This window comes from Xenopus laevis, chromosome 7L (assembly GCF_017654675.1).
Source record: "Xenopus laevis strain J_2021 chromosome 7L, Xenopus_laevis_v10.1, whole genome shotgun sequence".
NCBI classification, from domain to species: Eukaryota; Metazoa; Chordata; class Amphibia; order Anura; family Pipidae; genus Xenopus; species Xenopus laevis.
The window spans coordinates 19,484,419-19,497,168 of record NC_054383.1 but is presented as its reverse complement, the minus strand read 5'-3'; the positions used below and the strand labels follow the sequence as shown (position 1 = coordinate 19,497,168).

Sequence of the window (12,750 nt, the reverse complement as noted above, 5' to 3'; positions counted from 1 at the left end):
TAGCTCGCCATTTAGCATCATTACAAATTGTCACCAAGCCATAATAAATCACCCACCGCTGTTTTCAGCGAACATTCCTGGCAATCGGCTTCTTGTGCTGGGCAGCTTAAAAATCCCAGTCATATATGTGATTGATACTTTAACTGAGTTGTATTTTTATATCTTCCCGCAAATAGTTTCTTTTATCATTGTAAATGTACATCATTGTCTTTATGGGCCTGGCAGCCGTGTAATCCTCCACGTGCCCTTCCAGTTCTAATGTACAATGTATTTTCCCATAGCACCAAACATTACTTAATGGTGATGGATTCGATTTTTGGCATGAGAGGGTCCTAGATTTTAAATAGGGTTCATTTCTGACTGCAAGTGAAGTGCAACAATTCATTCAATACAGGGGGGAGGGCAGGTGCAATGACCATGGGTGGATTTTCAATAAGGCATGGAGAAGCTTAGCCTCCCCAAACCTGCCTGACAATAAAACAAGGATAATTGCAGAGCCACCAGCTGCCCCATATGTAACAGTTCCTGTGTAGTGGGACTGTCACAATATTGCCTTTGAAAGTATTTACACAATGCTTTAACATTACCTGTCTGTTGCCCCATGTTCCTGTAGGAGGGGGCTGCCATATTTGTGCAGCAGGAGTCCGTTAGCATTAGAAACTCTGACAGGCTCAGATGGGACAGTCAGGTTGGCAAACCAGTCAGGTTTAGGAACATCAACTAAAAATGATTTACAAAAACAGACCTCTCTGCAAAAAACGATCAACATGACCTATAGGTAACTTTTAATGTACATTCATATTTTAAAAAGTCGTTTTTTAGTGTTAGTATCACTTTAAGCTTCTGCAGTGTCAGACTAGGAATGCCAGGGGCTCACCAGAAAACGTTAGGCTGAGGGCCCACATTCCAAACCATTAATCCTCCTTTAATCAATCAACCTCTTTATTCTTCTAGTCTTTTCTCTACATACTATACTGTGTTCTTCTATTAAGCCTCTTCGTTTCCATAAAGAAATAAGCTAAATTGTGAGAAGCAAGAGGCCCACTGACACCTGGGCCCACCGGGAGTTTTCCTGGTATCCTGGTGGGCCAGTCTGACACTGAGCTTCTGGGACAGTTCAAGAATTTTTTGCTACCTTTAATGTTTAAGTCCCTGTACAGCTTCAGCGAATCTGATTGGCCAAAAGGTGAACACTGCCTCTAGCCAATGCAGTTCTTTTGAGGCAAAAGGAGCAGCACTGAAGTGACACCGAAACTCCTCCTCGCCCCCCAATGGTTCTGACACCTATAACTGCAGCAGGTTGGTAAGGGTTTGTTTTGTAGAAAGACGCATAAGGTAGACTAACATTGTTGGTCAGAGCAGAGATGAACAATGAAAGGGCATAAAACAGAAAAAAGTGTTAAACACAAGTGGAAGAATATGGAATCAAAGAAAGTTATGGGTTAGGGGAAAAGGAATTGGAATAAAATAATAAAATGTTTTCCTCAGCAGTATTTGGAATGCCCATCTCCCTTCCCTTATCCTACTCTTTCATTCACTCTAATTCACTCTAACCAGTCAACCACATCAAACCAACAGCTTTAGCTATTATCTTCATTCCAATGACAGGCAGCAATACTTATCTGGCGCTGACCTTAATCAAGTCTAGTCACAAATCACTGATCGCCTATCTGTAACCTTGACAGGGCCGCTGTCTATAGACATAAATTAGATATGTTCAAGCCACTTTTATTTCCCTAAACTTTCCAATCACCCCACATAATTACCCTTCTCATCGCGGTCAAATACATTAGCATGTATGATTTCTCACAAATGCAAGAAATTCTTTAAATCTTTGAGCTTGAGATGTGTCTGTTGCTTTAATAGTAAAAAAAAACATTCTGATTTTCGTCCTTGTTCTTAATTTGTTGGATATTAAAATATTACATTTCTAGTCAGCCTAATTAACATTGATATAAACATGAACAAGGACTATACAAGGACAATATTCAAAAATTTTGCACCCTGCCCTCTGTACTACTTGAATTGCCATAGGTCTCTGATGGACACCCCCACAAATACAATGCCTACATTTGGCAGTGCTGTAATGATTAGGGGTAGCTGGTAGGGTTGCCACCTGTCCGATTTTCACCTGAACAGCCAGGTTTTCTGGAGTGCTGTCCGTTTCTAAATTAGGGCTTTATAATGAATGGCCAATTGCTGATCACCCACCTTCCATGTCACGGGCACATCCCTGCAAGGTCACCCACCCTGTCCCCTGACATCATCCATCGCTCCTGATGTCACCAGGTCCACCCCCTGCCTGGTCTCCCTGTCAGAAGAAGATGGCAACCCTAGTGGCTACAGAAAGGAACATAATCATCTGCCTCAAACCCTACCAGTCCCCTAACTTGCACCTCATTCTGATCGCATCTGGGTTCTGTATTAATGGGCACAATCTAATGTTTCTTATAGGAGAAGGAAAGGTCTTTTAACTTGGGGGTGCCAAAAGTTAGGCACCCCAAGTGATTGCATGTACTTACCTGAAACCCCGGGCTCCTATCAGCAGAAAACTGCACCTGCCCGGGATTCTTCCAGTGAGCACTATGGAGCGATGGTTTCTGGCTTCTTCTTTTTTCTTGCTGCGAAAAAGTAACGCGAAAAGCCAAACCTTAACAAAAAAGTCGCCAATTTCGTTCTACTGCGCATACATCTGCCCCGGGAAATTTGAAGATAGAGGAAGCCAGAAGACGATCGCTTGCTGGAAGAATCCCGGGTTAGTGCAGTTTTCTTCTGATAGGAGCACCGGATTGGGGTTTCAGGTAAGTACATGCGATCCCTTGGAGGGTGGCTAACTTTTGGCACCCCCAATTTTTCTACTTTATATGTATATTTTTGCGCCCTGCTATAAATATATTATCTAATTATCTTGTCACATAAGGGTGACAGGTATTTCAGTGGACAGAGAGCTGCAGTATCCTTATTTTTAGAACTAGATATGAACTCCACCCAGCAAATGGAATGGCTCTTACTTGTATGTGGTCTAGTATGAATATATAACTATTCCCCTTGATTTACTTGCTTGTAAGAGTAAAGGAACAGCAACTTGTGAAGCATGTCATACTAAATAATGGCCTGAGCACCTGACATGATAAGACACATTTTCTATGTATCTATAAATCTTATAAATCTCTAGGGAGCTCCTGCAACTCCATGTCATTGGTTTAATGGCATAATTCCTTCCTGTCAAATGGCTGAAGGACCATGTTTCATGGCAATGCATGATCAATCATCAAATTGACACTTGCTATCTGCAGTTACTTATTCATTTTACCTTGCATGTTGAACCACCGTTTGGATAGCATGGGTACCTAACCAAAGTTAATCATACTGTATATTTAACTAAGACGGGACACCCTTAATCACTGTTCCTAGTGAAAAACCAGAAAGCTGAGTAGTCTTTATCACTGTTGCTTCTTCTAAACGTGTCATATCAATCACCCTATCTTCAACTCATCTTCCTCAAATTATGGAAGCCCTCTCAGAATCATTATACATGATTGGATGTTGGAAGTACAGTAGAACCCCCATTTTACATCCCCTGATTTTATGTTTTCCCTGATTTTACATTGTTGTTTTGTGGTCCCATCTAAATATTATGCATAATACATTTCCCTGATTTTACATTTTCCTGGATTTTACACAATTTTTTTCTGGTCCCCTGAAAAACGTTAAATGGGGGTTCTACTGTATTTGAAAGCCCACTTGTGTAGAAGTACCAGTTTTCAGTATACTTTGTACCATTATTAAAAAGTTTCCTTTATTTAGGTAGGTACCTACACATCTTCCTAAACAATTTTTATTTTAAAGTATCTTTACTATATATAATTATATATTATATATAATATTATATATTATTATAAGTAATACTTGTTCTGGGAATTTATTCTCACTCTTCGTTACATACTTCTTAAAAATCACGTATTTGACTTTAAAAATAGTGTATATTCTCACCAAAAATTTATTCATGGCACCAATCATGACGATCACAGAGAAAGACACAATTTTAAATAACGACTGAAAATTAGGGATGCACCGAATCCACTATTTTGGAATCGGCCAAACCCCCGAATCCTACGTGAAAGATTTGGCCGAATACTGAACCGAATCCGAATGCTAATTTGCTTATGAAAATTAGGGGCGGGAAGGGGAAAATATTTTTTACTTCCTTGTTTTGTGACAAAAAGTCATGCAATTTCCCTCCCAGCCTCTAATTTGCATATGCAAATTAGGATTCGGATTTGGTACGAATCCTGCTGAAAAAGGCCAAAATCCTGGCCGAATCCCGAACCGATTTGGTGCAACCCTACTGAAAATACATTTTTCTATTGACTTCTATGGCATCTTGACAGGTTTCAGGTGCCATGTTTTACTCTTTTAAAACTGTGATTTGAAAAATGTAAAAAGTCATGGAGAAAAATGTTTTTCCATGAATTGTTTTTTTTGAGCGTGACATTTCGAGAACAGTCTCTATCATGATTTTTGCCAGTAATTTTGCTAAATTGCTGCAAAACCCCAATATTAAATCAGCCCCATAGGTACATATTTAGTAAAACATTTATTTTCCAGTAAAAAGACAACCATCAAAGTTTTTAAATGGATTAATCTCGATGCTGTTTTGTCTAAGAAAAATAATATGATTAAAACAAATTCAAATTGAAATAATCTTTCTTGAATGTTGAAAATCCACTTTCCATTGATTTCTGTTGCATCTCAATAGGTTCCAGCAGGCACAATTTAAATGTTTTACTTTTTTAAGATTTGGCACAGTTTTCCCAAACTGAGCCAAAAAGAAATCTTTCCCTTTGTATTCAGAAAGAGGGATAGAAAATGACTTGTACCTCTTTATTTCATCTTTATAATGTGTGGGTTTTGGTAGATACAGATTTTTTTGCTATGCAATTAACAAGCTAAAGCACCATGTCTGATTTGAAGCCAATATGAATCAGCAAAGTGCATTTGTCTAAAAACAAAACATGTCTAACAGTTGCTTACCCTTCTGAAAGTATCTTGAGAATGCTGGAAATTGTCACTCAGAGAAACGCCTGAGAGGTTAAAATGTTGGCTGCAGGAACCTGAAATCAGTTTTAGATGTTCTGCTTGGTAGAAGAGGTGACTGGTTGTAGAATTAGCCTGTGGCTCCAACACATATGCTCTGTTTTCAAGTGTAATTAATCCCCTGAAAGTAAACAAACAATGTCGTTACTGAAGTATATGCTTAAGTACTCGTTTGCAACACTAGTCCTGTCCACCGCTCCTTTTGCAAGTACATTCTGGCAGCAGAAAAAAAAAAACTGCAAAAAGCACCAACTCCCTTCGCCTTCAGTTGGTGCAGCATCAATAATGTAACTAACAGGTGGTCTGAGCTTATTTCTGCATAGAATTACACCTAAATGTGCAGCTGGTAAAGCCTTGCCTGTCTGAATTGCTGCCAGGAACAGAAGAAATTTTGGATGAGTCTGAGAGATGCCTGAACCTTTTACACATTTCTACAGTAAATTTGAAATATTATCTGTATTTTTTCGTGATGTTTCCAATAAAGGAAAAATCCTTTGTAGGGTGCCATTCTACACCTCGAGTCATTCAGCAGTCAATATATGGAGAGACTGCAGCCAATGTGTGTCTTCAGACAAACAGCAAAAATATTGGATTGGGAAGTATGTTTTTGTAAGGGATTATTCCACTGCTGGGTCTGAACCAGGTACATTGTATATTGCAGCCTGTTACCTTACCTCTTCACTATTCAGGCAGGTTAGAAGTCTAGACTTACCCTGTTCTGAGGTAGTGCAGTTAATTTTACTCAGCTGCTCCTCATTAACTGTCAGGTACAGCCTATCCCTAATGAGCTCCCAGCAGAGAGCCCTTATTTAAACCCTGACCAGGCTTTTCTCCTTGCAAGTTCCTTGGTCTCTGTGTCCACTGGTCACCCTGTTGGGTTGGGCACCCGCTCCTTTTTCCTAATTGCTGGGTAGGCACCCTAACCCGATTCTGATCCCAGACACTTTTCCTTGCTGGTATCTTGTACTCTGTTAGTATTTTTGCCTGTTCCAGGACTTCTGTTATGCGTGAACCCCCTGAGCCAGTAAGTTGCTAATTTTATCATCCTATGCCTATGCTATGTGTGTCAAAAGGGCCCAATATTGTGTGTATTTCACCAGCATTAGACTTCTGGGTGGCTGCAGCAAGTAATGCTCTTTGATTCTATTCTGGCTTAGGTAAAGCTGGATAGTGGGTTCCTAGAGTGAATGGAAGAGAGCAGGGTGGGCTTCCATTCCTTGCTCCGTGTAAGGGGTTGCAGCTGCTTAAACTAGGTAGGTAGCTAAGTAATTAATACAGGTGAGCTGAAGTTAAAAGGAGGCATGGGACAACACCCCAGAGCTTCTTCCCCTGGATACCTCCTGGAGCTGGAGGAGGGTGAGGGGCCACGTGAGGACCTTCTTGAGTGAAGGAAGGTGCCTGTGTGTAGCTGGGAAGGAGAGTGATTACCCGCTGACCTGAGTTGGAGAGAGAGCTCCAAAGGACTGGAGAGGAAAAGAGAAACCCCTCCCAGCAGACAACTTTGTCTTCAGTGTGCCCCAGAGAGGATGCTGGGATTTGTGGTCCACCAAAAGCCAGTCAGGGCTAAGGAAACCTTGAGTTAAAGTTAACACCAGTGAGGGTGTAAGTAGGTACTATTAATGCTTATGTGAAGCGAATATTATCCCCTTTGTGAAGCCAGTGGGCTGAAGATTTTTGTTTGTGCCAAATAATAGTCATCAAAGCTGCATTTAAACTTAAAGGTGGTGTCAGTCTCCATTCTCTGTGCTCTGTACCTGAAGCTCTTATATATATATATATATATATATATATATATATATATATATATATATATATATATATATATATATATATATATATATATATATATATATATATATACAGTGCTACGCAATATGTTGGCGCTATATAAATACATGTTAATAAAATAAATAATATATATATATATATATATATATATCTCTATCTATCCAGATATCTGAAGGAAAACAAATCTAAGGATTTTAAATCCTGCAGCTCAAGCACATTCTAGAAATGTTCCATGCACACAACTAGAAGATATTCTGCAATATTTTCATAAACTGGGGAAAAACATTATAATTAAGAGGACGGTGGTTGAAAGGCAAGAGCTCAGCTTGGTTAATGAACCCGTCCATCTAAATTTGAGATTCCTACTTAGCAGAGCGTATTGCAAGCAAAACACATGAATGGGGAGGGCATTGCAGCCTTTGAGAACGGTATTGTACCAGATGTTCTTACTGGGAAAAAACATGAAGGAGAATGTGCAAAAAAGGTAGAACATTAATGCCAATTTTTTGTAATTATAGTGATTAAAACAGCCCTGCCAGTAAGTGTTAATTAGTGCAGAGAGAAAAGGTCATTGTTTGTTGAATAGAGGTATAATTAAATTAAAAAGAAACAAGTCAACATTTTTACTAACCTTGAAAAAAAATAAAGTGACTAATTGCATTATTTAGCTTGTGTTTTGATCTAAAGGAGATGTACCATTCTGAACGCTGCCAAAAGGGCATGCTCAACAATGCCAGCCATGTTTCCATGGCACAAACATTCCTTTCGCTAGGATCTTTATTATGCGCTCTGTGCTCATTTTAAAGAAAACATTTATTTTATGCTCTATTTTGGGTTAACGTTTTTCTCACGTTGAAACTAATGTCTGAGAAAAGTCTCAAGGGCAAAATATTAGGTAGCTTCAGCTGTATACATATTAAAGTACATCTTGAAGAGTTTAGAATGTGTTTTTGCAATCCATAATAATATGAAAACTATAGTAATATTGAACCAAACATATGTGCATGTAGGTAAACACATACGCCTTTGTTTGGTCTCAGTGGGGGTCATTTATAAACTTTGCGCAGCGCATATTTATTCGCAAATGGTTGTATTGCCCATGCTTTTTTCTGAATGATAAAATATTGTACTGGTGCGCCAGTCTTTCACGTTTTTTATAAAATAAAGTTTTGCAAATGGCTCGCAAATGAGAGGGGTGTTTGCATGAGTGCACCCACTGTGCGAGGCTGTTGTGCACGAAAATAGCGTTGAAAGTAACTTAAATCATAATTTACTAAACTGTTTTGCGAATATTTCCTCCATCACCAAAGTTGTGACGTAATTCAAATGCAGAGCAGTGTCCCTTATTTTTCAAATAATCTGGTAAATGTACTCTGGAGGCCTGGGGAAAAGTCTTATTGAGATGCCCTGACATTGCTAGAATAGAGTTACCAGAATAATTTAGCCCTTATAATATGTTGGCGGTATGCTGGGAATAATCCAACAACTGGTGTATACCAGTGTCGGACTGGCCTGACACCTGGAAAAGACCCATTGGGCCCCGGCCCCTTAAAGGAAAACTATACCCCCAAAATGAACACTTAAGCAACAGATAGTTCATATCATATTAAAGAATCTTACCAAACTGGAATATATATTTAAGTAAATATTGCCCTTCTCTTGCCTTGAGCCACCATTTCGTGATGGTCTCTGTGTTGTCTCAGAGATCACCTGACCAGAAATGCTACAACTCTAACTGTAACAGGAAGAAGTGTTGAAGCAAAAGACACAACTCTGTCTGTTAATTGGCTCATGTGACCTAACATATATGGTTTGTTGGTATGTTTGTGAGTACAGTGAATCGTAAGATCCCAGGGGGCGGCCCTTATTTTTTAAAATGGCAATTTTCTATTTATGATTAACCAATGGCACATACTACTAGAAAAGTATATTATGAAAATGGTTTATTTACATGAAGCAGGATTTTACATATGAGCTGTTTTATGCAATATCTTTTTATAGAGACCTACATTGTTTGGGGGGTATAGTTTTCCCTTAAAGTAATGAATTGCTTGTGTGCACTGTGCGACTATTTGGGCAGCAGGCCAGGGAATCGGAGGTCGTGAGGGGGCCCCTGGGGACTACCAGGAGGGCCCTTCGTTTGCAGCCCCGGTGGACCTCCTAGGCTCCAGTCCAACCCTGTGTAATACTGTAACGTTCACAAACCTTTTCTCATTGATGATGTGGAATTGAATGATATGCTACAGTGCCCTGTGTGAGGTCAGAACAAATTTTGCTCCTGATATTGTGTGTGTATATGTGTATGTATGTATGTATGTATAAAATTATATCTCACTCTATGTGGAGGGGGTGGCATAGAGAGAGAAAGTTTACTCCTCAGTAGATAAGAAAGCTAGTTATAGGTTTAACTGAAAGAAATATTAATGGCCCTTACCTGAGGCCTGAGCAAGAGCTGACACTGACGGATGACTCAGAGTAGCCGTCTACCTTTCCATGGTAGTAACAGTGATCCTGTTCAAACAAGAAACATGAAATGACAGTTCATACAAAATACTGACGTTTGCTGCCATAATAAATGTTTTTCATAGCAATGAATGAATGAATGAGTGCTTGTACATACATGTTGCCTTGTCCTTAAGACGTGCATATGACTAGAGAGCAACCTGGGGCAGCCGCTCATTTGCTCCTACAACTGCCATAGCATGGGTGCCCACATTAGGACCTCCCTCCCAGTGACGGCACTCATTAACGTGCAATTATTTGATAAATACTACTTTTTAAGAGTGCAGGCTCTGTGATAGGCAAATTTAACCCCAGACTCCTTTGTGTGCATGTCCTTAATAATTTGCAAGTATAATGGAGATGCAAGTACTTTTGTGAATAGGGTTTTAATGGAAGCAATCTTTAATTTTAATTGAGGTAATTTTAATGGAGGTATTACATGTCACAGGACCTTATTTATCCTATTACCTTTACTATTTATTTATATGAGTGAGGCTCCCATAATATTCCTTGTCTGAACAACCCATTTGTAAAAGCAAGCAAATGGTGCCCGAAATCAAGAAAGTCAAGAAAATAGTTAAAAGAATGCTTCTATTGATCACAGGAGGGTTCATTTACTACTGTATTTCTAATGCACAACACTAGGTGCAGAATGGGGCCAGTCAAAATGCTTTGCAGAATATGGTGCAAGGTACTTCAGACCTGCCTTGAGAAGGTGGCAATTCCAGGTATCCCTTTGCATGTAGGTCCTAGAGGTGCTCCTACCAGTTGAATCACACTCAAGGGCTGTTAATGAAACTGAGGCTTCTGCAAATAAAAGGTGGCCATACATGGGCCAAGAAAAGCTGCCGCTTATTGTCGACAGTGTATTGGCCAGTATATGGAGCCCTCCGATGGGCTTCTGTAATCTATATCTGACCGAAAATTGCCCAGGCGTTGATCGAACAGGTTTAAAATTCCAGTTAGATTGAGGACCACATCAATGAACCACCACCTGCATTTCTGGCCTTTTGATTCGAAACTTCCAAGCTTATGCACGCATGTATGTCATTTTCATTAAAGCAATGACGGATGCCCCATATGAAGAAAACAACAGTTTTAATAGATGAAGTAAAAGAAGGTCAGAAAATATCTTTGCGTGTTTGCTCTTCATCAATGGCTGCTTGCTGCCTCCATAAGGCTCTGAAAGGCCTTCTTACATACACTAGCTGCTTGCATGATGCTCTTGGAAGGCTGAGAGTAATTGTTTCCATAATTCTGTTGCCACATTCTCAAATTCCATCCCCATTCATCATTTCTCCAACTGGGAGTGTGCATTGCTTTGCATCTAGCTCCCAACTCTACCTCAAAGGACTCTTTCCAAGAAAACATTATGATTAGCCAAGTTTCTCACTTCGGTGCCTAACCTCAGCTAGTTATCTGATGACTCGCTTGAGCAATATTAGGTGGTACTAAACAGTCTCATTTCCTGATCAAGAGTACAATGCCGTTACAATTTACAGGAATCATTCACTGAGCATCCAGAAGAATTTTCATCTGCAAACACTTTAAGTTTCAGCAATCGACGTTATTCTTTTAGGACGTTGTTTCATTGGAGCATACGAGTGTCGCTTTAATGATAATCATTACTACAACATAATCTCTTACAGGAGCCTGATTCTAAATTGTGTTCTGCTTTATTATACTGAACACTTTCATATTTATGGTCTGTTTAGTACCGTTGCAATTAGTAATTTTCTACTCAAGAAATACTGGTGGTCATGACAACAGACTATTGTTAGTGTCTGCTATTGTGCCCAGATTTAAAGCATAATAGACTTTAAAATTCTATTGTGGTTTAAAGGAAAACAAGCACATATTATTTTAGCCCTTCCTATACACAGTCTGAGGGACTGATTCATGTACTGTCATAGCAGCTCAGGCCCAATATACATTCTATGGCCAAAAGTATGTGGACACCTGTCTGTCCAACATCTCATACCAATAGCAAGGCTATTAATAGAAAGGCTAAAACAGGTGTCACCCTCTACTCTTTTGGGAAGGCTTTCCACTAGATGTTGGAACATGGAACCAGCAAGCAAATGAATGGCTTATTTGCATATTATACACCAGGGTATTGTGAATGTGGTTGTGGACAAAAGTCAAAGTTGTACTGGTGCCCATGGTATCTGGGCCAGTTAGTCTACCTTTCTTCTGGTCGCTCTACTGTAGAAGGTGCTACAGTAGCCAGGGTTGGACTAGGCCGGTGGGACATTGGGTGAAAACCCGGTGGGCTCCGCAGACCCAGACCTGCATCTTTCTGCTGCCCACAGTCCCCTCTGATCTTGCCCTCCTCCGACCCCAATCAAGAGAGCAGGTACGCACGGGGGTGGGGGGGTTATGGCTGGAGAGGGGGGCCCAGGGCAGGGTTGCGGCTGGGGGAGGGGGCCCGTAAGGGAGGTGTGTCATAAGCCCTAGTGAACCTTGGGCCCTTTAGTCCAATGCTACCTGTAGCTGAACCTGTTATTGACCCTTGACTGTCCAACATGCTTATATGCTGCCTGCCCTGTCATATTGCCTGGACTTTAAACCTTGTTAACCCATGCCGTGCTATGTCTTAGACTTTTCCCTGCCTTTTCTGCCAGTGTTCTCATATGTGCCATTATCTCCATGTAACCTTGCCTTATTAACCTGCCAGTGCTACAGTACCTTGTGTGTACCTTGCCATGCTTGCAAGTTTACCCTTCCTCTGCCAGTGCCTCTTTCTGTTTGCCAAGTACCTCTCCTACTTTTTTTTTCTGATCAGTTTCCCCCTTGGTCCTCTTCTCCCACCCTTTAAAGAGAACAGGGCAGTCAAGTTCTTCAACTCCCTTTTCTGTAAACCAATTTTCTTTGGGCCTTTCATTGATTAATACCTAAGCTAAGCTTACCTAAGCTGTTGCTGAAAAGTAGAACATATGGAATTGTCGAGAATTGTCATTGTATGGTGTAGTGGCACCTGCAATGATGGTTGTGATTTTTATAGCTGTTTCCCATAATTAGAATGTGTGTGCCCACATATTTTTGGATAAAAAGTATAGAAAAAATTCAAAGGATCTCAGAGCTTTCTACTTTAGGTTATAATATCTGGCAAGCAGGACCAAATTATCACAGAAAATAATGTGAATATTTATATTCACATTAAAAATACATACTGACCCCACATGGCCCACCTTACGCGTTCCACACCCTCCGGTGCTTAGTCATAGGTCTCAAAAGACACCTTGGGACAGATATCTTTTGATATAAAATGTTTTTGTATGTGATTGCCTGGGAACTGGCCCTTTGGCTTAATTGGGGATTTACAGAATTCAGATGTGGACTCCCGACTGATGAATACAAAAC

At 40.1% G+C, this 12,750-nt stretch overlaps 1 protein-coding gene across 1 annotated transcript in view; it reads right to left on the bottom strand.

Annotated features, from left to right (window-relative positions):
• Positions 1–12,750, bottom strand: part of adam12.L (ADAM metallopeptidase domain 12 L homeolog) — a 342,539-nt gene that overhangs the window by 137,593 nt on the left and 192,196 nt on the right. The window contains exons 5-6 of the mRNA XM_018225176.2: positions 9,320–9,396; positions 5,035–5,218 (exon numbers count right to left, since the gene is read on the bottom strand). Coding sequence (XP_018080665.1) covers positions 5,035–5,218; positions 9,320–9,396 — 261 coding nt within the window. The remainder of the gene's footprint in view (positions 1–5,034; positions 5,219–9,319; positions 9,397–12,750) is intronic.